This window comes from Xiphophorus hellerii, chromosome 16 (genome assembly GCF_003331165.1).
Source record: "Xiphophorus hellerii strain 12219 chromosome 16, Xiphophorus_hellerii-4.1, whole genome shotgun sequence".
In the NCBI taxonomy this organism is placed as follows: domain Eukaryota; kingdom Metazoa; phylum Chordata; class Actinopteri; order Cyprinodontiformes; family Poeciliidae; genus Xiphophorus; species Xiphophorus hellerii.
The window spans coordinates 14,643,214-14,670,463 of NC_045687.1; the positions used below are offsets into that span (position 1 = coordinate 14,643,214).

Sequence of the window (27,250 nt, forward strand, 5' to 3'; positions counted from 1 at the left end):
TGCCCAGGAGGTTATTGACCTCAGATGTGGCCTCAGTTTCAAAACTACAGAGATTATTGACCGAATGACAGAACTTCCTGCTCAGCAGAAACACAAGGATGCTCTCACATTTCTGTTTTAGTTTTATGGAAAGTCGTCAGAGTTTTTAAATACATGCAAACAAGATTGTTTAAAACATCTAGCAGTTCTGTGAATGGCCATCGCTCTCTATTCCTCAGGAGTGAACTTCTGATCGTTCAGAAACCCCTCGGACATTTGAATTAAACTAACATAAGTTTATTTCCATTAAATCTATATTAGGAACATATGAGACTTTGATAAATTCAATAAAATATTCTGTGGGATGAAACTTACTTGAAGGGATTGTTGTGAGACCTCAGAAAGTCAAATGCCTTAAAAAAGAAAAGAAAAGAAAATTGCTACTTTAAGCTGACTGCCACTTAACTGCAGCAAGGCTTATTTCACAAATACATTTTTTTAAAGTAACGAGGTGAAAGAGTGTCATTAAGAAGCAACAGGCCTATATATGGTTGACATGCTTCAGATCTAGGCAGCAGTGTTCAGACTCAGCGCTGGCCCAGCATGCATGAGGGAGGAAGTGCCTCCTCACAGAAGATTTTTCTCAGGAGTCTCCTTCCTTATCGGCCCAATCAGGCCTCTATAGACCCACCAGCAAGGACAGGCTTCCTGCTAATGACGCAACTATGGCAGTGCTGCAGGGAAGTACCGGAGGTCACTGTTCACAGTGAACACAGCAAGGCTTTGTTGAGCTTTTACTGAGTAAGAATATACGCAGAAGGTAGTCTGAAGAAAGTCATCAGCAGAGTTTAGTCATGGTTAAAAACAACTAATATGTTAAGAAAGATTTATATTGTACCCTGAGTGAAGAGCTGCTTTCTACCTTTTATTCTACAAGGAATGGAAAATGTGTTTGACAAGAGTAGCAGAGATTTGGTTGGTTTAAACTTTGAGTGTTCAGCTTGTAAAACTAATCTTATTCATTCAGACACAAGTTAAGTGACAGGACGGGACATCTACAGTTTTTTAAGTGTTTCGCAGTTTTTAACCATTTTTATTTTATCTTTTTTTCTGTAATTAGCTAAACAAATTAGTAAAGAAACTAGCTGCTCATGAATACAAACCAATATTGAGTGAGAAGTGGCCAGTTACAGCAATATTTATCTATCTTACCCTTTATCGATGATCTCTTTAGAAATAAAGTAGTATGCACTGCACACTGTCTGCATCTATTTCATTATTTGTTATTGCAGGTGGACACATATATAAAGATTAATGTATTTGAGATATTCATTAAAATATCCTGGCTATGATATCTAATTTACTAGCATGTAGGAGTGATGATACAAATGAAGACATAATATATACCTCATTGAATAATAGGCATTAGTGTGGTTGCAAGATAGTCCTGGACTTCAGTACCTATTGTTGTGCTGTTTGCATCTAAGTTGAGTGTATTTCTTTTTCTTTTTTCCAGTCAATAGATGGATGGATGTTTTTCTACATGTGGCCTTAGTACGGAGTATAAGTTGTTGCTGCAATATGTTCACATGCCAAATGCATTAAAACTAAATTCTTGTTAAATTTGTCTCTAATGCATGGATCTTCTGTAGTTTAAAGAGAACAGATACAATTTTATAACCATTAAAAGTGACCTTTTACACATACTTGATGTGCTAAGTTATTTAAAGTTTTATGGCAAGTTTTACTCAGTTTCGGTTGTTAAACATTGATGTTTTCCAGAGAAAGAATTCAGAAACACTTTAAAGCAATTATAGTTGTTAATTAGATGATATTTTTGCTTTTGTTTCTCATTTGTTTTATTCTGGAAAACAAATGTGACAGATAATGAGACAACAGACTACTTTGAAGAAGAAACCAGTACAAGCTGACATGAAAAAAAAACACTCAACAACAGTGTGCCCAGTTTATAAAATAACAGACTTTTATGCTTTTCTCTGGTGCATGGAAAGTTAATTCTTCTGTTTGTTGCACTGCGGTTATGGTTAGAAACTTCAGCCGTTTATTTAGGAGCTTATTCCACATGTACACATTTTTGCATTATTTGGAAACAATTTGCTTTATCAGAATCAAACACGGTCCTTTAAGCAATATTCCCAAAACATCTTGAAACTGACTTGAGAGCAACGAAACAGTCAGAGATTAAAGTGACACACACTCCATGATTGATTTCAGATAACGTCACAATAAAGGCTGCCCTGTATTTTATCAGCTAAATGATTTTAATACGAAGCAGCTGCTGTGCAAAATATTACATTTTTTCTTAGCAGAAACCCAACGCAGCACTAACCGTGTGGCCTGACATTATGAAATAAAATCAGCAGTTGCTTGAAGTTCCTCATGCATGTAAAGGGAATTTGACTCGAATGTGAAGGCAAACTACATAAAGATTACTTTTGAAAGGATTCAGGTAAAGTGTAGATCTTTGAAACTGATCGAGATTAGTGGCTTTACTCACTCTTGTTCAGAAAAACCACAGAAGACGAGCTAGGCCTCATCTACTGTCATGCTCAGAGAGGCAGAGAGAATGTGCTGCTCGGCCAGCGCATGCTACACTTGCAGAGGCTACATCATGTGATTCTCTTTGGCAGTTTTACTCTGTTTCAATTGAAAACACAGATTCAACTGATGCCGCTGCAAGTGTTAGTCCAGAAACGTTACGCTTCGCTCTACGCCTGCCTTATTTGGTGTCCAGTCCGTTCGCAGCACTCTGTTTAGAGTCCGAGATTAATTGGGTTGAAAAACGGACTTCAGTTCCAGGTGAAATGGAATTTAGTTTTCTTTATTAGTAATATCTGTGCTTGGATGTGTTGTGTCCTACCACCACCATTTAGTAACACAAGACTTCCACAAAATTCTATTTAATTTTGTGCACCAAAAAACAAAGTTGCATGAAATAAATGGCCAAGGACTTGCAATGGTAAATTGATTGATTCATTATTTACCAAATTAATTTGTCGTCAATATTAATTCCTTATACAAGCATGTCCCATGATGCAGTGACGTTAGCAGAGGCAAAGGGTTTGGCCCCAGCAGGGAAAGGAAAACATACTGTGTTTGCTCTTCTCTCCAGCTGTGTTAAGCACACACACCCACCCACGCAAGCACGCACGGACGCACACACACACACATACAGAGAGCGAGAGAGGGAGAGAGACAGTAACACTTCTGACAAGACCTCTGTCTCCACTGTGTCTGTGAAGAAGTCACAACAGAGGCCTTCTGTCACCAGTCACAGAGCGCAGTTTTATTGCAAACAGGTCATTATATATTACCCAAAAGTCAAACACAGTTTTAAATATTGTGCAGCACATGGGCTCCCATGTCTGTCATGGTTCAGCCTCACAGCCCACACATCTGAGGACATGACAAGTAACGTCCATCAAGTATCGGCGGAGATGATCAAACATTTGTTCAGTGGAGAAAAGGCTGTTGAGAGATTTCTGTTATAAAATATTTATTTTTATTTTTATTTTATTGGAAATTAGACTAGTATTGTTTGTTTTATCAATGAAAACCAGAAAGGTGTTGCAGGGCTTGGTATTCAGTCAATCTAAACTAATACCCCTAAATAAAATTACATTTTTAGAAATCACCTAATTGGTAATTTTCAGCAAAGGCCTCAGAGGTTTACTAGAGCAAATTAGTGAATAAACAGCTTTATGAAGACCAAGTAACGCAGTAGAAAGGTCAAGGGTAGAGTTGTTGAGAAGCTTAAAAAAATGTTTAGGTCACAAAACAATATTCCAGGCTCGGAACATCACAGTGCCTTGGTAGATTTACAGTTTCCATTACAAGATGATGGATTAAGCACTAATCTTTCTGTAGTAACGTGTTCAAAGCTCGAGATATTGTTTTACAACCTTCTGGAAGCAGCTGGTTCCACTGGTGACTGATTGTGTTTAGGTGTAGTAGAGTAAGAGAGGCTGAATATATACCCGAGTTGCACTTTTTCAGATGATTATTTCAGTGAACTTTGAAAAATTATGTATCATTATTCCTCAACCTAACAAGCACTACTTTGACTTGCTCAATCACATAAAATCTGACTAAAATACCAAAGCTTGTGGTATGGCTTCAGGGTGCATGAATACTTTTACAAGGGACTTTGTGCCATTTAAGAGTGTCTATTTGTTTAAAAGCAACTTTTATTAGAGTGAGTCCTCCATATGAAAGAGATTCAAAGCTTGCTACAGCACATTAACTGTTTGCATTAATGCTTCATTTACCCTCCTATCTAAAAAGAAGTACTTTCTTCTCTTATCAGTGTGTTCAATGAGTTTTAGATGACCTTTGTGACCTACTTTTTCTATGTGATTTGTGCAATCTGAAGACAGATTGTGAACGCTGGCCCTGCTCCAGATAAATATTCTCAATACTACTCCCATAGCCTTAAATGTTTTTACATAGAGTATTGAAGCTAGGTTTGACAAATTCCTGTTATTCATTAAAAAGATTGGTCATTCTAGATATGTTTGGGGAAAAGATGGAAACGGTTTGAAAGATGCACTTAAGCAAAACTGTGTTCTGATTTCTGCAATACACCATTCTGTAAGGTCGAACACAAAGAGTTGCTGGAGCATAGGAAGCATATAACATAATGCAATATACTGGTTTGGAAAAAGCAGGTTTTCTCGCATGCTGGTGCTTGGCTCGTCATCTTTAAAGCATGCCAGATCTTTGTGCGGAACTCTGGGAATCTAGCCATGTTGCTGCTCTAGATTTTGTTGCTGCTTTGGTCCCTGAGCTTATAGCGAAGGTGAGCCAGGAGTCACCCTCACATCTGACATGAAGCTGAACTGTTGCTAGAGAGCAAATAATAACATCAAGTTTTGCCCAAGACAGAAACTATTCTCTGTATTTATATTTTTAAAAAAATCAGAACTAATACAGGTCTGTGAGATAAATATTTGAAGGTGTGAGAAAAGCATTTGCTCTTAAAAAGAATGTATCGCCATAAAAATACCTTTAGAATCACCTAATATGTAAATGTGAGTAGGCACTGCAGTGTGTGTTCCCGTTATGATTGAATGAAATTGGTGCAAATGCAGGCACTACGTCTTTGCTCAGTTTTAGTCAAATATATGTCATAAAAGCTTGTGGTGTGGTTATGTTGAAAGAAAGGGAGAGGAACGACAAAAAGGTCTGACACACAAATCTGTTTTCACTTCTTTCATTTAGTCTTTAATCTTCCATTTTTTTCTGAGATCATTGGATTATTTACACACTTATTGAAAATGAAACCATGTGAGGATTTTGGAAAGAAAAGTCAGTCTTTGGTGGAGTTGTTGACAACTTATAGACACTCGTAACATGACCCTGACAACACTCTGCTTTTTGTAGGGTAGAAACCGAGGAGAAAAAAAGCTAGAGGGCATTTGATCTAATCTTAAACAGTCGTTGTACTTTGAAAACTTTTTTTAAACACCATAAAATATATTTCAACTATAAAGAAGTGGTGAATGAAGTAGAAAGAGTTTTATTTTTTCTTTAGTTTATTAGAAGTGGATAACATTCACTAAAAATTAAACAATGTTTATGGAAGTTTATGGAAGAATGTGTTTCCATAAACTGCAGTACAACTACAATTGATATATCACTAAACAAATAAGTAAATAAATAATCAAGCAAACAAATGTATAAATAGTAGATGCTCAAGAAAATAATTCAGAGACCTATCAAAGTAGATTTCTCTCTGTCACTGTCATGCAGGCGACTACACTGTAAGTGATGTAGTGGAAACAACTAAAAAACTTTTAAAAGTTAAGCGGATCTAAATTTGTGAAATGTGTTTATATTGTGGTTTAAAAAGTGGGACAGTTTTAAGTACAATTCTAAATAACGTAAGTTATCCCATAATTTCAAATTTTTATATTATAATCAGTTTCAAAAGTAAACTTGTATTTTCAGTCTGAGGCGAGAAAAAAAAAGAAACCAAGTTTTTGACGTTGACGTGATTCACCGAGAGTCTCGCGAGAAGTGGTTAGTCCAGATGTCCACAGGTGTGTGAGTCCGGAGCGTGGTAACGGGAAGGAACTGATGTTTGTCGGCGTTTTTAAGTTAGCTTTTAGCACATAATATATTCAGGTGCAGCTCTTTGACGGTAGTAAATACATCTTTTTACTCGAGTGAGTGTGGATTTAGGGTATTAGCGACATGCTGAAGAGCTTCGTGAAGCGTGTCAAGTCAGGTGAGAGTTTAAATAATGACTTATTGCCAGATATCATAGCATACGCTTAACAATTGCTGTCCTCAAGCAACCTGTTTGTAAATTATTGTACTACCTATGGCAGGTAGTTTGCGTATTTTGTTCATAATCCCCAAGCGAATTTATTTTATTTTCTAAGATTTTTTAAACATTTGTTGCCGTATGTACTCCATTGATATTGTTTCTGAAAATCTGCTGCCGCTTTATATCATTACCAAGTTGCTCAGTGGCATAAAATAAAATAAAAATCACTTCTTTGTGAATGTTTTTTTTCGCGTAAAATATTACTATTTAAATGCCTAATGATTAATAGTTGTAGAAATTGTAGAATTTGGCTAGAAATGGGCTGCTTCAAGGTCCTACATCCAATGAAGTATGGAAAGAGAGTGTGTGGAAAAATAAATGTATTTATACACTTTATTACCTGACCTGTTACCAAATGTGGTAAAAGGACAGGTACCACATTATGATAATGTGGTGAAACTTATTCTTATCTGAATAAGATGTTTCTTTAAACTTATTCAGGGGAAATCATTAATTTACCCTAAGTTTAAGTCTGGAGAAGTGAGGAATTTTTACATGACAAATATGCAGGAAACCACAGTTCTCTTCTTTTATTAATGTTTAACCCCTAGTATTTTGTGTCTTGCAGCTCTGAAACGGTCGTTTGAGGTGGAGGACACAGATACAACCACGCACCCTTCACCTCTGTCTCGCCGAACCACCAACCCCCTCCGTTCTTCAACATCCTCCACATCCAGCCAAAGGAGCTACGACTTGAGTTCACGCAACTCTGACTATTCCTCCTCCTCCAGATCCACTGCACCCGAGTCCTCAAACCTACGATCCCCAAAGACCGGGATGAGGCGCATTGAGCTTTCAGGGCGAAACCCTGATGCAGCTGCTTCCCGCCGGGCAGAGATTTCCATCGAGGTCTCCTCCAAACAGATCGACAGCTCACCCAGTGCCGGCATCGCTCGCTTCGGCCTCAAGCGGCCAGAGGTGAGCCTGAGCAGTCGGAGCAATGCCCTAGACAGCACCTCAAACTCCATCTCCAGCATTACAAACCGACGAGCGGAGCTCAGCATGACTCGGCCTCAGGAGCCCCCTGCACCTCCCAGGAGGGCGGATAGCCAGCTGTCGTCCACACCGGTCTCTAGGATCCCTGAGCTAACCCAGAGAAGAGCAGAGCCCCCTTCTCCCAACCTGAGCTTAGTTGACGGCATCTCCAGAAGACCAGAGATTCCTGTCTTCAGACAACCGGAGAACTCTGCGACAAGCAGCCCTGTAGAGAACAACCACCCACCACCTGCACCCGTCACCCCACTGCCAACCCTGTCAGAGCCACGGGTGGAGAAGGTGCAGTCACCTGTCGCGGAGCAACCCACAACACGACCAACAGACAGTGAGTAAACTCAATCCACTCCATTTGCTTAAAAAAAAAAACAAGCTTTCTTTGTTGTTGTTGAACATGTTTGTATTCACTTTTCAACAAGATGCTCCATTCTGGAACAAAAACTTGCAACAGTAGTGAATCATCTCAACTTTGACACTGACTTTTCCTGTTTATGGGATTTTATTGCACAATCGCATGTTTGAAATAAGTAACAATGCCTTAAGATTACTGCTGTTTTTTTGTGTAGTATCATCTTAGCATATGAAAAAGGAAGATGAATCTGTGAAGTAATGACAGGGTCAAAAAAAATCAGACATAACTCTGAACCCATGTGCTTGTCCACTTATGCCGTCTGCAAATGTAGGTCAGTGGGGTTGGTGATGAGAAAAACAGGGCTGGAAAGAAAAGAACTGCAACTCTAAGAGACAAAAAATGTACAAAGCAAATTTTCAGTTAATAGTCGCATTTAATTTAAAACCACTTTTTATTAGCTTATTGTCCTCTCTCTTCATTTCAAGAAGTTGTTCTGTTATTTATATATTTTTTGCTAAGATTAGTTTTATTTGTGAAAGTACTGTTGCTTTAGGAAATTTATTTGCTCACTACTTGCACTACTTTAAAAAAAATAATAAAATAAAATGTGAAATGTTTTTTTTCTTCTGAAAAACAACTAGAAACACATACTTTAAGTAGAACATTATGTCAAAATGAGTTATTTTGAGTGATGTTTTTTTTTCTCCCAAGTGTTATTCAGTGGTCAGCAACTCTCATCCTCGACCGCCACTATCCTCCCACTTTTAGACTCGTAGACGGATCTGTGCTCCAACACACTTGAATCAAAAGGCTGAATTACTAGTAGGACACCTAGTAGGTCTTAGCACCTACTAGTATCTTTTGCTGGTTTATCAATATTTGGTCTGTTTTAACTCAACACTTTCTATCAATATTCATATCCCACATAGATTAATTGAAACAAATTTCTAAATCTAACCAATGAAGTCCCAGAAAGATACAAAAATTTTGTTGATGACATTACAAATTCTGGAAAAGATTAAGGAGTATTTAGGAGGAGTGTTCAGGAGTATACGGAAAGTTAAGATATCTCATCCTCAAGTCAGTTATCTTCATGCTGCAGACTTTGTTTTTGTTTTCCATTTTAAATGTTTGTGTTAATCTGCAATTGCTTTAACTGAAGTATACATGTATTTTATGTGTTTACTTGTGCAATTACAAGTAATATATGAGCAACACATTTTTATTTCTTTATCATTGTGGCGTTTTTTGTGATTTAAAACAGCTAATGTTTTCTCTGCTGTTTGTTTTGCTGTTCTCTCTGGACACAGCTGTGCTCATATGTTGCCTCCTCTCGTTAAGTAGTATCCACTTGTGGGCGGCAGGGAGGTGTAACTTTCCAAATCTGGAGGTCATAAAAAAATTGTACTCTAAAATAGACTCCAACTTGCACTTTCTAAAGGTCTGTGTTGGCTGGTTCTTTTTCTTTCTGTGCTACACAGACATAAAATGTTCATTATTTCTATCGGTTCCCCTACTTTTCTTGAGTTTTGTAAGTTTTTCAGATGAATTAGCAAGCACGTGGGCATTCTGAATGTATGTAGCATGGCCTTGGGTAAGTAAAACGGAAGTCAGCAGGGAAAAGGGAGAGGATTACAGCTCCCATTACTGCCACATTTGGCTCGGATTACCACCTTCCTGCTCAGCTGAACCTGTGGAGAGAGGCCCTGTGAGGAAGAGGCCAGGGAAGAAGGAAGAGACATTAAAACACGAGGTTTATTAGGCAGAAGGGATGAGAGGAAAAGAGATTTAGAGTACTGTAAAGCCTCTGAGAAGAAACTAGAAAGTGAGATTTCTTGTCGCTTGTTTTTTTGTGAGATAGCAAAACAAACTAATTAACTTTAACTCATTTGGGAATAAATCTGAGCAGAACATACTGTTACATCAGCACGCCCAATAATCTCCCAAGTATTTGTTTTGCTTTTATTATTTGGGACATTTAGGGCTTTAAATTGGAAATGTTTTTATTTCTTCTTCACCTCAACATCCGGCTGGATGTTGGTGGCTTGTTTCTGTGTGGTCCAGGGAATATTTGTGTAAGGGCGTGTGTGATCTACAGCCAGGTTATAACAGCTTTTAAACCTCTTGTGCGTCTTTGCTCATGTGCATACACATGAGCTCTGGGTCGAGGTCTAAGAATGCCTTGCCCAAGGGAATAGTGACTAATGAAAAGGCTAAGTGATGTGCCTCTCTTTTCTTTGTGTGGTGAATGTGGAAGAGGCACAAGGTGCTGTAATGACACGCTTTGCTTCGGTTGATTGGTTGACTGTAACCATAAACAGCTGGATTGAGCCTCGGAGTGCCTCTGCAGGATATGATCTCATGTTTACACACAGAAAAACACACACATTCATTGTGGATATAGCTCTTCTTAGTTTCCTGTCTTTTCACTTGAACTCTGATTTATTCAATTGTGGCTGCTGTTATATATTTTCGACCAAGCATACTGTTTGCTGAGAGATCTTGTTTTTGTATGCCTATATTTACTTTCATGTCACACAGACCGTCCCCATCAATTTGCTTTACCAAAAATAAGCTGTATAGCTGATTTCCTTAGAGCATCTTCTCACTGTGGTAAACTTTGTAGTTTCATCTTTGTATTTAAAAATATAGTTATGTCATAATAAAGGGCTCACAAAGCAGACCGCAGCAGAGTAGCAGCCCTGATGGAAACGACCTTTGTAACCGTATACAAGTGATTTTATGTGCAAATACTGTTAAGACAAAAGTATGATTGGTGGGGATATTTGTCATTTTGTACTTTAGCCAAGTTTATAATTATGTAGTTTTGATCCTTTTCTGCCCATATGTATTTTGTACATATGTAGATCTGGATTTCTGGAAAAATAAAGGGGCTTTTACATTCATTTATACTTAGATGATGATTTATATTAGATTTGGCACATTACAACTCCGATTTTTTGACCAACTCTGGCATTTTGATGTGTTGAGTAACTGATAAGTACACATTTATTTAAATATGGCTACACTTAAAACTGCAGTGGTAAGTTTTATAACTATGTTTTTTTTGTTAAAACTGTCACTATATCCTGACACTATAATATGAGACGGATAATCTGTGGGAAATAAGTTGCTCCTCTGCCTCCTCCCTGTGGTCCTACTGCCATCTTATATTCAGGGCATTTAACTACAACAGTGCTTATGTACTTGAGCATAAAGTAGTGTTACATTGCAAAATGGAAAAAGAAGGTACAAAGTGAGGGTCTGAGTTTACAAAGGAGTGAATTGATCCAGTGCTGATAACTGATATTTAGCAACTACTTACTAATTCATTGTCCTGGACAAGTAGAAATTAATGTGAAACATAAATAAGAGCAAACAAAATTAAAGTAAATCTTTACTGGCTAAATAATATTTAAAGGCTGAATAGCGATGAAAACCTTTCCAGGTAAAAAGTATTATGTCTGATAAAACATGGACATCCATTCTTAGACATACTATTCCTCCTTTCCTCTGTATTCAGAAACTAGTGTTAATATCTAACTAGCACAGACATACTGCAGCATAAGGGCTGCACTCTTATCTTTTGTTGGCTGTATTTGTGCTTATTTATTGGCTTTCATAAAATAATTTATCTTGGGAAAAGCTCATGATGGCACAACACCACAGAGTGTTGCATTCAAAGCAATCAATTCAGAAAGCATACTTTGGAAGTCTATTAATTGGTTTGAAATGTTTGCAAAGGTGAACTAGATAAGCTAATTACTGCCATATATCATTACTGTTGCATTACACTCAGCTAAACACAATGGAAAGAGATGCAATTGACTTTCTAGTCTACAACTTTTTTGTGGATTACTAGGTTATGAAATTATACTAATACATTTGCATGTTTACTTGGATGCATGAAAGAAGGTTTTTTGTTTTTGCCTTTTCATCTGCTGCCTCACTTTTAGGTTGACGCAAATTTTTCATAACTATGTGCTTCCCCTGGAACCTGCAAGACTAGACTGGTTTGCTTGCACCGAGTCTTTGTTTTTTGATTTTTTTTCTTCTCTCCAGTACATGCTGTTACTTCACTACTTGTGACTAAGCCCTTTGTGTTTTTTCTGGAGTGATAAACAAATAAGAATGATGTTGCCAATATTAAGAATAATTTAATGGATGCACTGTAGACGCACGCAATCTTTTAGATGAAATCTCTACCCACTTTTTAACCAGGCCAGAACTTAGAACCTTGTTAATGTTGCAACTGTGATATTGTCTATTTTCCTCAGATATTACAAATTAGATTAGTGAAAAAAAGGTCAGTCCACTCTGGGCTTGTGGATTGAACTCTCATTTGGGGGATTTTCTCACATGCAGCAGTGGTTATCTGCATTTTATTGTGTTAAAACTAACTTCAATAATAATCAATGCAGGCAATTGTCTTCGGATGATTGTTATAGTTTCCATAAACATAACTCAATATACTGTATGTTTCCTTTGTAAGTGATCTCAGTTTTAATTTAGTTTTTCTTTTTTCAAATTTTTTCCAAACAAACATCAATATTAACTTGGCATCAGCACTTAGAGTGGTGTTCCTCCCTAATAAAATAAGCCTTTTCATCTCTGTTTTCTGCAGGCTGACTGCTTTTTATGACTCAATATCTTATGATCTGTCTTATGCTAGTCTGCTGAGTGCCACTCTTGTTTCTCTGGGTTGGAAAAACTGTATTTTTGTTTTTCACTTAAACATAAAGACCTTTTTGTCAGGCGTTTTCGAGCGCTGGCTACAAACAAGAACTTGGATGCATGGAAAGTGTGGTAACTTTTCCCAAACTTTTGGGACAAAAATGTTTTGAGGTTTTTAAAGCATAACTTTTTTAAAACCTTGACATTGATACCATTAATTTGCTTACAATTACTTAAAAGACAAGGTAAACTCCTGTGGATTATTAGATGACATGAATCATCTGCACAGTGTCTGCATATAATATCACAACAATAACTTTAAGATTCTTGTCGCGCTTCAGTGAACTTTGAATTGGTTAATATGATAGATAGATAGATAGATAGATAGATAGATAGATAGATAGATAGATAGATAGATAGCATTTATTGTCATTGAACAGAATTCAACAAAATTTCCATTGCAGCTCCCGTGCAAAAGGTCAAATATATACAGTAAAAATAAGCAAACACACAAAAATAATAATAACAATATATACAACTAAATTAACTAAAGGCACTCAACCATCCAAAGAAGTAGCAGCAGGTCCAATTATGGTAAAGTACAGATGTTAAGTCTCTTGCCGTGGAGTGGCTTACTTGCTCAATATTTGGAAAAATAGCCTACTCAATTAAGTAAGTAGAATATTTATGCAGTCATAGCACTAAAGAATGATGTATGTTATAAATAACTGTGAAGTTAATATAAAATATAGAAGTCATTAAAGTGGAGACGCATTTTTATTTAGCTGCTGTTTTAAATAGACATTTACGGGTTTAGTGTATGCTGTCTGAATGCAAATTCAGCCTTGATACAAGATGCACCTTGATACACCTCTGCCTTGATACAAGGCAGAGGTGTGCTTTCATATATACAGTAAAAACAGTCTTTACACACTTGAATCATATTTTTGCAAAATACACAAAATATTTGATCAAAACGTGTCACAAAAATTCTTTAGAAAAAAGGCGTTGTCATTATTACTATCAATAAGCACCACAGTTGCATGTTTCTTAAGATAATTTGACATGTTCCCTTCCCACTTATTTCACATTATTTGCGCCAATTACCAAAGTAAGACCCGAAAATGATCAAAATAATAAAAAGAGCACAAATTAAACGGCAAACGTTTGCTATACAGTTGTCATCTTGCCTAACTGGGGTAAACGGCATATCTATTTGCGTGTCTTGCTTAGGTCGGTGAACTTCCTGGGAGTAAGCATTTGAGGTGTTTCTAATCGGTCCAGTTTGGGAACCATCAGCAAGTTGTTGGATTTCATTAACGGAATGCTTCCTGAGTTGCCTCAAAAAGTTGGTGGTGATTCTGAATGTCTGTTCTGGATCATAGCTTGATCCCTGATTTTCATATTCATCATAATGCTGAGTGATGAAGACTTGGTCTATCTGTCTGCCTTCATTTACGCGAATTAGGATTCGGGCGCTGTTGCCGACAGTATTCCTCTGGGAATTTACTACATAAGATGGAAGTGATGCTGAAGTGGCTTGAAGAAAATTGCCAATTGTGTAGTAATGGTAGCCCCAAGGCAGAGATTCCAGGAGTCCCTCCTGATTTCTGTAATAATGGCAGCAATAAGCACCTGAGTTTGGATCAAAGGTCAGCTGGATGATATTGTTGTAGTCGATGTCAACTTTGCAAGCAAACCAGTGAAGAAGTTCTAAGATGTTTGTGTCATCAAACTGGTGGCAGGTTTTCAGATCGTTGATGGAGTTCAGACTTCTCCGTGCAGCGTACACCGATGTCACAGTGAGGAGCAGAGCAGCACAATAACTCACAGTTTTTCTTGACATCTTCAATTCCTGTAAAGAAATTTTGGAGCTTTCATTGTTCATCTTTGCCATACATTGTTGTTTTAAGCATTTAGTACAGAAATAAATTAGATTTTTTTTCTTAGATTTGTTTGTGTTCATAATTTTAGAGCATATTAAAGCAGAGGCCCCTAACACTGGTCCTCGGGGCTCATGTTCTAGATGTTTCCCTGCTGCACACCTGGCTTAAAGTAAGCAAGGTGTGCTTGGATGAAATGTATCCAAGCACACCTGGATACATGGATGATAATCTGCTTCTGTAGCAATTGCAAACATTCACAAAAGGTAATGCAGTCATTTGACTCATCTCTGTTGGAGTGGAGAACAACTAAAACATGCAGGGCAGCGGGCCATGAGGACCCGAGTTGGGGAACACTGGACTAAAGAATAACTAAATTCACTTGAAATTCATGAGAAAACTGAGAATTTCAGCCATCCATTTTCTATTTGGTATTTGAAATAATGCTTAAAGAGAAAAAAGTAGCACATCCTCGTCCATTTAAAATCTATCAGGAAATAAATCAGAATTGTAACCCAAAATGTTTTGCCCTTTAAAATAATTGCATTACATACTCTTATGTACATGTTAAATGTTTCTCTAAATAAACCAAATTACGTTTAAGAGTAAATTTAAATCTTTTAAACAAAATAAAACAGAGCTTACCGGCAGCACACTTCTTGGTCTTTAAAGCTGCGTCTGTGTGTGTTTGTGTGGGAGGGAGACAGGAGAGGAGGGAGTGTTCTCTCCATTTTCATTTTCTGGTAAATGAAACTGAAAAGCAAACTCACCAAGTTTGTGACAGATCTATTAATTAAAATAAAATTTATGACAGTTGTTGACCTACAGGTATTTGTAAAAGTATTTGTTCTAGCTGAATGTCACATCTTGTCGTTTTTACTGGCACGCACAAACGCTGCTTATAAAAGCCAAACTGATCTTGCTTCCTCTTACCTCATGGATCTACTCCAGCACTTATCTTCCATTGGATCATCTGCTCTGCTTTTAGTTGTCCCAAAAAAACCCACATTTATTTCAACATTTTTGCAAAGAAAACATTTGCAAAACAGATTTTCTCTGTTTAGGTCAGGACTTTGACTGGTATCCAAAGAAATGCGCTCCATTTGTTTTTCCTTAAATCTGACCAGTTTCCCTGGTCAAAACAAAACATACGGTACATATTTTAATAAATCACATACATGGTTAGCTTTATTTCTTTGTATCCAGTTTACATTGGGAAGGGGAAAGCACACATCTCTTAACTAAACAAACACAGTTCCAATAATACACAATAACACACAACAATAGAGGCTTTTCACATCCATTTTCAATCTTTCATCTTTTTTTAAGGATTTTTTTTGTCCTAATGGCCTTTATTTGACACTCAGTTGACAGGAAAGTGGATTATGAGAGAGGCGGAGGACGTACAGAAAAGAGTAACAGACCGGGACTCAAACCTGCGACAGCCGCATCGAGGACTGAGGCCTCCGTACATGGGTCACATGCTCTACGTTTTGCCACACTTTTCAATCTCAACAACTGTAACAACTATCACACATTAAAAATAATTGGCACATTGGATGTGCAAATAAACAAAGAATTCAATTCATTTTTAAGTAACAGAATAAACATGTTATAGACAAAAATGTAATAAGCATTTCTTTAGTATGTGCTTGTTCACTTACATCAGCTAAAAAAAAGGTAAATATCAAAAAATTCAAACATCAACATGCAGAAAGCTCAGCCCTTTCTGCTTGACATAACATGAACACAGTGTAGGTCTAACCTGTTTATTTATTTGATTAACCAATTAATAATTGGATAGCAAAATGTGCTGAATACATTTTTCTTTTTTTTTTGTTTACAGAATTTGAAGCTGGTGAAAATAAAATTGCCACTTCAGTTCTGGGTACTCCAGATTGTCAAGCAAAAACAGATTTTTCACTTTAAATGCTAAAATGTACCTATTTTTGAAAAGTTTTGGCTTAATTACTGCAGTGTGGCTGTTGTTCTTTTAAGCAGACGCCATGTTTAAGGGTTTGCATATTCCAGTTAGCGATTATTCAATTACTAATTTAGTTGACTATTTGAATAATCACAATCAGATACATTGTATCAACCTTACTTTATTTACCTACATTGCCTAGGAAAATCAATAGCAAAATAAAAAATACTGCCAGGGCAGTACAAACTTTTCCGAGGACATCATCTTCATCAGTTGTTCTTGGGTTAGCTTGAAGGACATGGTTCTGATTAGAGAAGAAGAATTCTTGTGGCCGAGTAGATGTGCTTTCAAAGTTGCTTCTCTGGGAACCAGTGTGACCAATTAGGATTTCCGAAATGGACCGTCCTCTCAATTCTCGTAAAAGGTTGGTAGTGATCTGGTATGTGTGGTTTGGGTCATAACTGGTGCCATTATATACAGAAGTGCCACAATGCTGTGTGATGTAGACTTGTTGTATGTTCCATCCCCTGTTGACTTCTATGGCGCTAAATACGATCCGACCTCTGTTCCATCCAATGGTTCCAGTTCTGGCGTTTTGTACATGAGGAGGGAGCTGTGTTAACAAGTCTTTACGAATATTTCCAACTGTGTAGTATTTGTACCCCCAAGGAGGTGGATTCAACATCCCTTCAAAATTCCCGTAATGATGTGAACCATAATCAGATTCTGGTTCAAAGGTCAACCTCACGTTATCACGATTGTCAATACTGACTGTGTTGGCAAACCAGCGAAGCAGTTCTAAAATGTTAGTAGGCTGAGGAACAAAACGTTTTATTTCACTGATGGAGTCAAGAGTTTTCTGTGCTGCTTGCGCCGAGGTGAGGGTTAGGAGCAGAGCTAGACAGAGACTTGGCATTTTTCTAGACATCTTCGGTTTCTGTGAAGAGATTTCAGATTTGTTATTGGTTAGCCATGGAGTGAATTATTTCTTCATTCCTGTGTCTTAGGATACACCCGGTAAATAACTTAAAGCACCACACCTTTGTATCTATAGGCACCAGACAGAAAAAACTGTCTAAAACTGGTTTAGTCTGTTGTCCTTATTTTCTAAATGGAGAGTCTAGAATGAGTATTTGAGTCACTGAATTGTCTTTGTTAGAAAATATGTTAATTTTTTTTTACATTTCTACAGTAAGTAGCGTACATATATTAGACATAAAATTAATAGCATTTTTCCTTAGAATGTACCTAAATTTATTTCAGGGAAAAAAGTGAGTAGAATCCACTCAACCCCAGAATATAATGGATTTAATTTAAGTATGTTTTCCCTTATGCTTTTTGCATTTTCATGTTAGGTACTGATACAATATTTTGAATAATATGTAGACTTGTGCTAAGCCCACTGAATGAAACCTCTGAAGTAAATCTGAAATGTATTACCTTAAATAACAAAACAAATTATAAATATCTGCTAAATTCTATTTTATGCAAAAAGACATTTTTGTGCACAAACGTATACTTCTAAGAAACAATAAGAGTGACAGTTATCTCTTATTATGGTCAATGTAAAATTTTTCTCACTAAGTTTAAAAATATTCCATTATCACCATAATAGAGATTTTTAAGAATTGAGATAAAGTCTAATGTGTGCAGTTATTATGAAATTTACTAGATTTAATAATACATTACCAGGAAAATAATTGCATCTTATAAGTTTTCATGTTTAGAATATTTGTATTTATGGGTTTGTTGCAGTAAGGACTAAATTTGTTTTACTGAGTAATTAAAGTAGCTTACCTGCAGACTGTGCTGCCGGGTTCTGTGGTTGGCTTGATGCTCTCAAAGGCAACAGTGTTCTATGAAATATGACTGAAGGGATGAACCACGCAGTCTGTTACGGTGGGTGGGACCAATTCTCAAAACAAAAAAAATGAAAAGTGTTATCTACAGAGGAAGTTACCACTTCCTGGAAAATGCAGCCCTACAGCTTTTATTTGTGAACCTGTTGCTCAAGGCTGTTGAAATTCAAAAGCTGAGCAAATGTATTCTTCATACGTTTCTCAGTTGGCGTGTCAGAATGCAAAGAATATTTAATAACTATCTAACGTGTTTGTGTGTTTGGTGTTCAGGTATGCTGTGTTTAGTTTGTGGCTAAAGAATCTTAAACATTTATAATCATTTGATGACAGCACATGAGAATTTTGCAGACATTGTGCAAGTTCACCCTTCACAAGAACTAAATGAAAGTAAGATGGTGATGACTAAAAAACGCTTCCCTCCATCTCTGTCTTGAAAATCAAATATTGTTGCTATGTTTTCTAAAATACAGTGAGAGTTGAGTTTAAAATACAGCTCTACAACCTTTATATGTGCACCTTTTCTTATTAGTGTGATGTATGTTATAAAAAAACATGCACTGTATTTGCGTTTAAATGCAAATTTATTGCTTGTGTTATGAGACTACGGTAACTAATCAGATCAATCGTGGCATAGTTTGAAAAACATGTAAATGTCTTTCTTATTTTTGTAATGTCCTCTGCCCCGGTCGAAGTCTGAAACAATCTCCATCCATCCATTTTTTGTTCACCCTTGTCCCTAATGGGGTCGGGAGGGCTGCTGGTGCCTATCTCCAGCTACGTTCCGGGCGAGAGGCGGGGTTCACCCTGGACAGGCCGCAAGTCTGTCGCAGCTGAAACAATCTGATTTGTGAATTCTTGTTTTGAAAAGAAGTGACATATAAATATGAAGGAGGAAATGCATCAAAATGTTCCCCTGACAGTGTGAGTTGACAGTGGTCAATACACAGAGACCCTATTTTGTACCGGCATGAAACAATCAAAAAAAGCGAAGAAATATAGCTGGATTTAGCTTTTGACTTTTTTGTTTTATCTTTGGGGTTTATTATAGTTAATATATTAACTATATTACAGCTAAATAGTTGATGCCAAAATTTCCGATGAGTACCATTATTTTGTATTTTTGAATTAGAAATCTATCGCATAAAATGTGAATCTTGTGAAAAAAGTAGGAGAATCTAAATTTTCCAAATGACTTTAGAATGGTACAAAAATGTTTAATCATATTGTGTCTTTGTTATTATGGTTCTTTTTTTACTTATCTCTGGTACCCTATAAAAACACAGAAAACATTTTCCAGGGAAACTTTTGCTAACTGCTAAATTTCAGGAAAAGAAAATTGTAGAAACTTTCATATGAAACTTAGGCAACTGCAGAAGTAATAGCATTTACTTTACGTTGTGCAGGACAGTACTTGAATGTCATGTAAAGCTGGATATATTAGTTTGTATTCTGCATTCATAACACATTTTTGGCTCACACCATGCAGGCTTTAGTTGTGTTAAATAAAACATGGTCATGGATACACTACGCTTGTCATAAAATACCTCTTATATCAGATGTACAGTTTATATGGACCTTCTTGCTGTCAGTTATTTTCTAGGAACATTTTGTCCTTTGTGTTTTTGTTTCACGTTTATTTTATCCAAGTAAGACATTAAACAAAAAGCTGATCATGCGATTATCTGAATTTTTTAATTAATCTATCAGTGTTTCCTGTTTTTAAGGTGGTTTGTTTCCATTTGGAAACAAAGTTGTTATATTTTGAATAGTCTCTCTAATCCAGGTGGTGTTCCAACCAGTATTACTCTTCTGGGAATTTACCGCAGAAGGTGAACTTGTTCAGTGGCTTAATTAGTCTTGCGTTACAGGTTGTATCTCAGTACCTTAATTGAGTTCAGTTAAATAGTGACCTGAACTTCCAGGTCACTATTAAACTGAACTCCCAGGTAAAGCTACCATACTATCACTTTGAAATTTCATAGTGATAGTGAACTCCCAGGTAAAGCGACCTGGGAGTTCATATGACCTCCCAGCTCGCTCCCAGCTCGCTTTACACATATGTCTAGTGCAGTAGTTCTTAACCTTTTTTGAGGTACCGAACCCATCAGTTTCATATGCGCAGTCACCGAACCCTTCTTTAGTGATAAATGAATTTTTTTTTTTTTTTCCAAATTCAAGACATAGGTCTATGTTTTTTTGCTGGTGCACAAAATGAGCCGTGCATGAACGTCACCTTTGCTCAAAGAACAAAACCATGAACTCACAGCAAGTTACAGTATTACTTTATTCTGGCCCCCAAAAAATATTTCGGCCCCATAAAAGAATTTCAGCCCCCAAAAATATTTTTTTACTATTTTACTAATTAAAAATAAATTTGGATTTTTTTCAAAAAATTAAAACATTTTTTAATAACTTGATTGTTTTTATTTTAAATTTAATTTGTTTTTTGTTGTTTTGAATCCACAAAATACATTTTTGGGACCAGAATAAAGTATTGCACAAATGACATACCTGCAAATCAGTGCGACTTCTGCTGTTGTTTTTGGGAAACCAGTTCAGAGAGGCGTGGCTTCACCTTGGCAAGTGCGTCTTCAGAGCAAAGTCTGTTCATTTTCTTCTTTTTTTGCTCGACATATTAAGTATGGATTAAAATATTAAGAAAGAAACCACGAGACGTACAACTACGACAGCCGCTGATACTGCGCGCACTAAATTCCCCGCAGCACTGATTGGCCGAGCAATGAATGTAACATGATCCTCTGCAGCAAGTGATGGCCAAGCGGGGCGTGTCATCACGACTTTACACAAGTGTGTCTTTAACTCCGTTAAATGAGGCAGAGGCTCTGCCGAACCTCTGAGACCGACTCATCGAACCCCTGGGGTTCGATCGAACCCAGGTTAAGAACCACTGGTCTAGTGTCATAAATGCATACATAGAGAACAGTTGTTGATTCACTAAGCCAACATCTACTGTACCGAAACCAAACAAAACCCGATGAGCTTAAAAGTTCAAGAAATGTATTGCTAAAATAGAGCTGCTGCTTTTTTGTTTTCCTTTTTTGCAGTTTAAACTGTATCTTCATGTTTATCTAGCAGCGTTTTAAAAATAAACACTGCTAAAAAAATAAAATAACTTGTAGACATTTTATTTTGAAAGATAAATTTTCATATTGCAGTATGTTGCTGCAGGTCCTTTTCACAGACACAAATCAATCCACATACCTTTGTTAGCTAAAACAAGCCATCTATGTAGTAAAAGTGACAAAATGTAAGCATAAACACATTGTCTCACAAGATTATAGCAACTGATTAATGTGTTGAAACAAAAGTCCCTAGAAAGTATTTTATTCCACAACCATAAAACATTACTCCTGGGAATTTACTGTAGAAGGTAAACATGTTCAGTGGCTTGTTTAGTCTTGCCTTACAGGTTGTATCTTAGTACCTTAATTGTTTTGGAAAAAAGTAGTTAAATCCAGAAAGTTGTAGTGATTTATTCAGATTTAAAATATAAATGTAATACAATTTTGTAAATCCTCACACAAATTCTTAAGAGAAGAGCCTCTGAAAACTGTACAGTGCAAAATGTGATAGTGGACTTTTAAAATGTCCACTGTCAGATGGATAGTGGACATTTAAACATTTTAGAAACATATTGCAACATGTCACACAAATTCTTTAAAAGCTTGTAATTACATTTATAGCACATTTATATAAAATTCCCACTGATTTCTTTATCACAAATATAGTTTTTCAGGCAAATTCACATTTACACACACTTTTCTTTATTTCAATTTAGGAATTTCTATTTTTTTTTTCCATTGGGAAAACATCATATTTACAGTTCTGTTCAGTGACTAGAAATATTGTCTTATTTACAGTTATAAGAACGACAAAACAAAAATAACACAGATCAAAAGAATGGCAAAGCAGAATCTCATCAGGACGTCATCATGGTGTTTTGTATTTGAGTTATATCAAGTTTCTTGGACGTATCGAATGGGAGATCCTTGTGGACGGGCAGAAGCATTCCCTCTCTGGACCTTCTGGCAAGTTGTTGGATTTCAGCAATACTCAGACATGTCACTTCCGATATTTGGTTTTCCAGACATTTTGACAATTTTTATCATTGATATTTAAAAGCATCACATTTACTGTTTGGTTTGAACAGTGTCTGGGTAAATAAGTATTATTTACCTGCAATACTTGGGAAAACAATGATAATACAGAAAAAAATGCATAGTACTAAAGCCATACACACTTTCAGCAGGTAATCTTCATCAGTTGTTGAATTAGACTGAGGAACGTAGTAGTGCCGGTTAGGGTAGGAATGTTGCTGATGAATAGATGTGTTAACAAAATTGCTTCTCTGGGAATAAATGCCACTCTGTTGGATTTCCAAATTGGACCGACCTCTGAATTGTTGTAAAAGGTTGGTAGTGATCTGGTATGTGTGGTTTCTATCATAACTGGTGCCACTATGCTGTGTGATGTAGATTTCTTGTATATTCCAAACCCCACTGGATTGTGTGGCGCTAAATATGATGCGAGCTCTGTTCCATCCACTGGTTCCTGTTTCGGCATTTTGTACATAAGAAGGGAGCTGTATTGATGATTCTTGATGAATGTTACCAACTGTAAAGTATTTGTACCCCCAAGAAGGTTGATCCAAAATGCCTTCGTAATTGCCGTAATGATGTGAACCATAGTCAGAGTTTGGATTGAACGTCACGCTCATGGTACCATAACGGTCAATTCTGACTATATTGGCAAACCAGTGAAGGAGCTCCAGAATGTTGGTGGGGTGAGGAACACAACTTCTTATGTCACTGATGGTGTTGAGAGTTTGTCGTGCTGCTTGCGCCGAGGTGAGGGTCAGGAGCAGAGCTACACAAAGACTTGGTATTTTTTTTGACATCTTCGGTTTCTGTGAAGAGATTTCAGATTTGTTATTATTCATCCATGATAAGAATTATTCCTGCAGTCATTGTTTTTAGGACACACCAAGTAAATAACTCAAAGCAGTGTAATATTTGTTTATTGATGCTCTGATCAGGTTTTATGCTGACAATAGTGATACAGATCACCCATGAGTGCTGATCGCAAATATCGTTCACATAATCGCTGATAATTTTTTGATTTAGGTATATAAGCCACTGGCTATGTGATCTGGCGAAAAGGAAACATTAAAATCTCCTCAATTTATACAGAAACATACAAAAAAATTGCAGACACAATTCAGCAGATATTCAGTCCAAAGAACAACTGAAAAACCTGCCATATAATATTTAACAGATTGAAAACAGTAAAGTTCTCAGTAGCACAAATTATACAGAAAGTAAAATAAATCTCATAACATTGCCTATATCAAACAATATCTAGTAAAAGAGAAAATATTCAAACTAAAATGAAGGTTGCTTTCAAATAACCTTTCATAAGTTACTAAATAAAAACTCCTGTGAGGATGGCTAATTGTTTTGTGCATGAGCAAGCTCTTTTGCATATTGTTAAAGCATGATTGACAGCGCTATGTCCCCTCCCCCTGTTGGTTTCTGACTGAGAGGTGTAAATCTGCATGGCAAAAACAGGGAGGAGCTAAATGACTTTTTCGCAAATTATTGTACTCATTTTAGGGCATAGTTAAAGTTTTAATAAATCTGTAATTTCTTTTTTTAAAATAAAAGTTACATACTGCAGCTTTAAGGAGACGTTCAATGTTAGAGTCCACTGTCTGGTGGAGCCCGAACGGCGCTACATCTGTGAAATATTACACTCCAGTAGCACATAGGGGTGGTCAAACAGCGAGAGCAAACCTGTTCATCTAGTTTGATGAACTAAATCATTTTTCGGGTTATTTGCTTAGAGTAGTCAGGCTCTTCTGGGCAAATGTTGGTAATTGTAGAGCATTGCTGCCTGACTGTTCTGTATGTCTTTTTATATCCTCAGTGATCCTCACCATACTAGAGTAGCACATAGTTACATCGAATTTTTTCCATTATCATCATGCTAATAGAGGTTTTATAGAATTTGGAAGAAGTGTAATGAAATTTGATGGTTTAGTAATAAATCACTGGGAAAACAATAGCATTGCTCGTTTCTTGTTTAGAATATTTGTATTTATGAGTTTGTTGCAGTAAGAAAACAAACTCATACAATACAAATGTTTATGAGTCATCTCAATGATGCAAATATGCGTCATTGAGATGTTAATTAAAGTAGCTTACCTGCATAAGTCAAGTGCTGCCAGGTCGCTGATCTGTGTTTGAGAGGGAGCTGTGGTTGGGTTAATGCTTTCAAAGGTAATCCAGTTTGTAATTGCAGTTTGTTTCAGTGGGTGGGATCACTTCTCAAAAAAGCAAAAGAAATCTTTTGCTCCCTCGCGCTCGGTTGCAGCGCGAGGGAGGGAGTGTTCACTCCGTCTTTCCTTAGGGCTGTTTCATTTTACTGGTAAATGAAACTTAAAGAACTCAAGTTTGTGACAGATTTAGTATTATTAAATAATATTAAATTATGTGTCAGCCTAATGTGGGTAAGGCTGAAACACCTTGCAAGGTGGTTTTTTTGTTAGTTTTTTTCACATAATATCCCTGATCAGTAGTCCCTGAATTTTGAGACCAAGGGAAGCAATTTTGAAGCAAGTGACTTCACATTTATTTTTATGTTTTATGCCCTGTCAGCTCGCCACTGTACAGTACAGAAAGATTTTACTTACTGTAAAAAATCTTTTTTTTTTTTTTTTTTAAATAAATACACAATTTCTTGAGGTTTCATTCTTATTGAATGTGTGGAACGTAACCATATGTGTAAAGTGACCTTGGAGTTCACTGTGGAAATGCATTTATGACACCATGTTCGGTGTCATAAATGCATAAATACAGAATAGCTGTTGATTCACTAAGTCAGCATCTACTGTACCGAAACCAAATAAAACTAGATGAGCTTAAAAGTCCACAAAATTATTCTTAAAATAGAATATCTGCTTTTTTGTTTTCCTTTTTTGCAGATTAAACTGTATCTTCATGTTTATCTAGCAGTGTTTTAAAAAAGTAAGCACTGCTAAAAAGATAAAATAACTTGTAGACATTCTATTTTGAAAGATAAGTTTTTATTTTGCAGTATGTTGCTGAAGACTGTAGCACAGGCTATCCAACGACATGTACTGCATGTGTGAGTGTTTTGTGTGCCATGTGAAGTTCTGTTTGGAGGAGGAAAATCCCTGGCAAACGGAATTTGCTTGGTTTCCAGATTGTCTTGTTTGAAATCTTCTTGCAAGTTTCTGGATTTCATTAAAGGAGTGTTTCCTGAGTTTTTGTAAAAGGTTGGTAGCGACTCTGTATGTGTGTCTTGGGTCATAAGTTGACCCATGATGTTCAGATAAGTCATAATGCTGAAGGATTTAGACTTGGTCAATTGTTTGTCTTCTCTGACTTGAAATATGATCCGAGCTTTGTTCCATTCAGTACTCCCCCTCTGGACTCCATAAGTTGGTAGGGGTCTTGATGTGTCTCAATTAATGTTACCACCTGTGTAGTATTGGTACCCTGTAGGCAGTTGATCTAATATTCTCTCGTCATTTTTATAACGATGTAATCCATAATCAAAGTATGGATCAAAGTACAGCCGGATGATGTCGGACTGATCATAAAATAAAGAAAACTACCTTTTCGTATGCGTTTCTTTTTCTTTCTTTACTGAAATAAAGATTAGTAGATTTGATTTTTGCAAAAAATGAATAATCAATCAATTGATAGTTCTGCTATCAATTGTTAGCAGAACTATCAATTGATATGTAAATTGCATCACACTCAGTGTTCAGATTTAATCTGTGCATTTCAATGAGTGATTGAAGATCTTACCTGTATAAATTGTCTGTTTCTGATCCAAACTTCAGAGAGCAGTCGTTTGCTACTCTCCCCAAGTTACTGTGTCATTCAAAAGAAAACTGACAGTGAGTGTTTTCTACTGCATTATAGAATAATAGAATAGAATAGAATTACTTTATTCATCCCAGCAGGGAAATTATTTCGCAGTTACAGCAGCATAGAGACAAGACACACAACAACCACCAGAGTAGCAATTGTAGACAAAATAAAAATAAAATCTAACATGCTGTCAATATAAAAGCAGCTTAGAGCAGTCCTTGCAAAGATTCAAAAAATGCAGATACAGTATGTATATGTAAATATATGTACAGCAAATGTGCCACAGTGCAGTTGTGCAAAATTGGACTGATTAGTGCAGAACAATGACTTAGCTTTTATTGTACAGTGAGATGGCATGTGGCAGGAAGGATTTCCTGTATCTGTCCCTACGACAGCAGAGCTGGAGCAGCCTATGTGAGAAGGTGCTCCACTGTCAGTCCACTATGTGGTGGAGAGGGTGCTGTTAATGTCCATAATAGACAGAATATATTTTTATATAATTATATCCAATTGTGAACCAGTGGTTGATACCTGAGGCAGTTCTTATACAGTTCTTTTAAAAAAATAGCCAGAGGACTACCTACGTATGTTATTACACCACTAGTACAAATTGCTTTTATTGTAAATCTCTGATCCTCCCTCTGTTCTGTTTTGAGTTGTGGTAGACGATTGCCATGCAGAGGAATTTTTAACTTCTAAAAATGACTTTATTATTATCCCTTCTAAACAATGTCGTAATATCACTGCCTTCATTTATAAATGCTGATTTTACACACATGCATTGTTAGTGAGCACACCTTACTTGTGAACAGCTTACTCAGCTGCAAACACCATATAAACACCATTTCATATTTGCTTGCAGCACAAACAGCTGATCCTCATTTGTGTTTTTGAATAAAAAACGAGGTAAAAAATATGTTTAAATGCATAAGATGTGATTCTGCTTTGGAAAAAAATTTAACCAAATCTTTCCAAATAACAAATTGCACAGTAAGTGTCAGAATTTGAGTAAGTGTTTAATCATATTGCTGTCTATATTATTAATGTAATCTGTCCTCATGTAAGCTCTGGTGCCCTATAAAGATTAACATTTACTTTTCTGGGATACATTTAGTCAACTGTTGAATTTGTCAGGAATAGAAAATTGTAAAAACTTTCATATAAAACTTAGGCAAGTACTTAAGTAATAGTATTTACTTTGCAAAGTTGTGCAGGAGAGTTTCTTAAATCTTGTAAAACTGGATGTAATTAGTTTGTATGTTGCATTCTTAACATCACCGCCAACTCTATTTTTTCATGTTATGTAGAACAT

At 36.4% G+C, this 27,250-nt stretch overlaps 1 protein-coding gene and 2 long non-coding RNA genes across 6 annotated transcripts in view; 1 reads left to right on the plus strand and 2 right to left on the minus strand.

Moving 5' to 3' along the window:
- Positions 1-27,250, plus strand: part of LOC116735255 (septin-9-like) — a 96,023-nt gene that overhangs the window by 28,681 nt on the left and 40,092 nt on the right. For all 3 annotated transcript variants that reach the window (XM_032587010.1, XM_032587012.1, XM_032587011.1), the window contains one exon: positions 6,900-7,652. In XM_032587010.1, the coding sequence (XP_032442901.1) occupies positions 6,900-7,652 (753 nt within the window). The remainder of the gene's footprint in view (positions 1-6,899; positions 7,653-27,250) is intronic.
- On the minus strand, positions 13,109-15,310 carry LOC116735257 (uncharacterized). The gene is made up of 2 exons (XR_004342358.1): positions 14,879-15,310; positions 13,109-14,205 (listed from the first exon to the last, which is right to left on the minus strand). It is a non-coding gene; the product is annotated as an uncharacterized LOC116735257 (long non-coding RNA).
- On the minus strand, positions 15,394-20,575 carry LOC116735259 (uncharacterized). Of its 2 annotated transcripts, XR_004342361.1 has the most exons (3): positions 20,528-20,575; positions 17,955-18,072; positions 15,394-17,094 (listed from the first exon to the last, which is right to left on the minus strand). It is a non-coding gene; the product is annotated as an uncharacterized LOC116735259 (long non-coding RNA). The 2 variants fall into 2 exon arrangements; XR_004342360.1 differs by lacking the exon at positions 20,528-20,575 and having other exon boundaries at positions 17,955-20,120.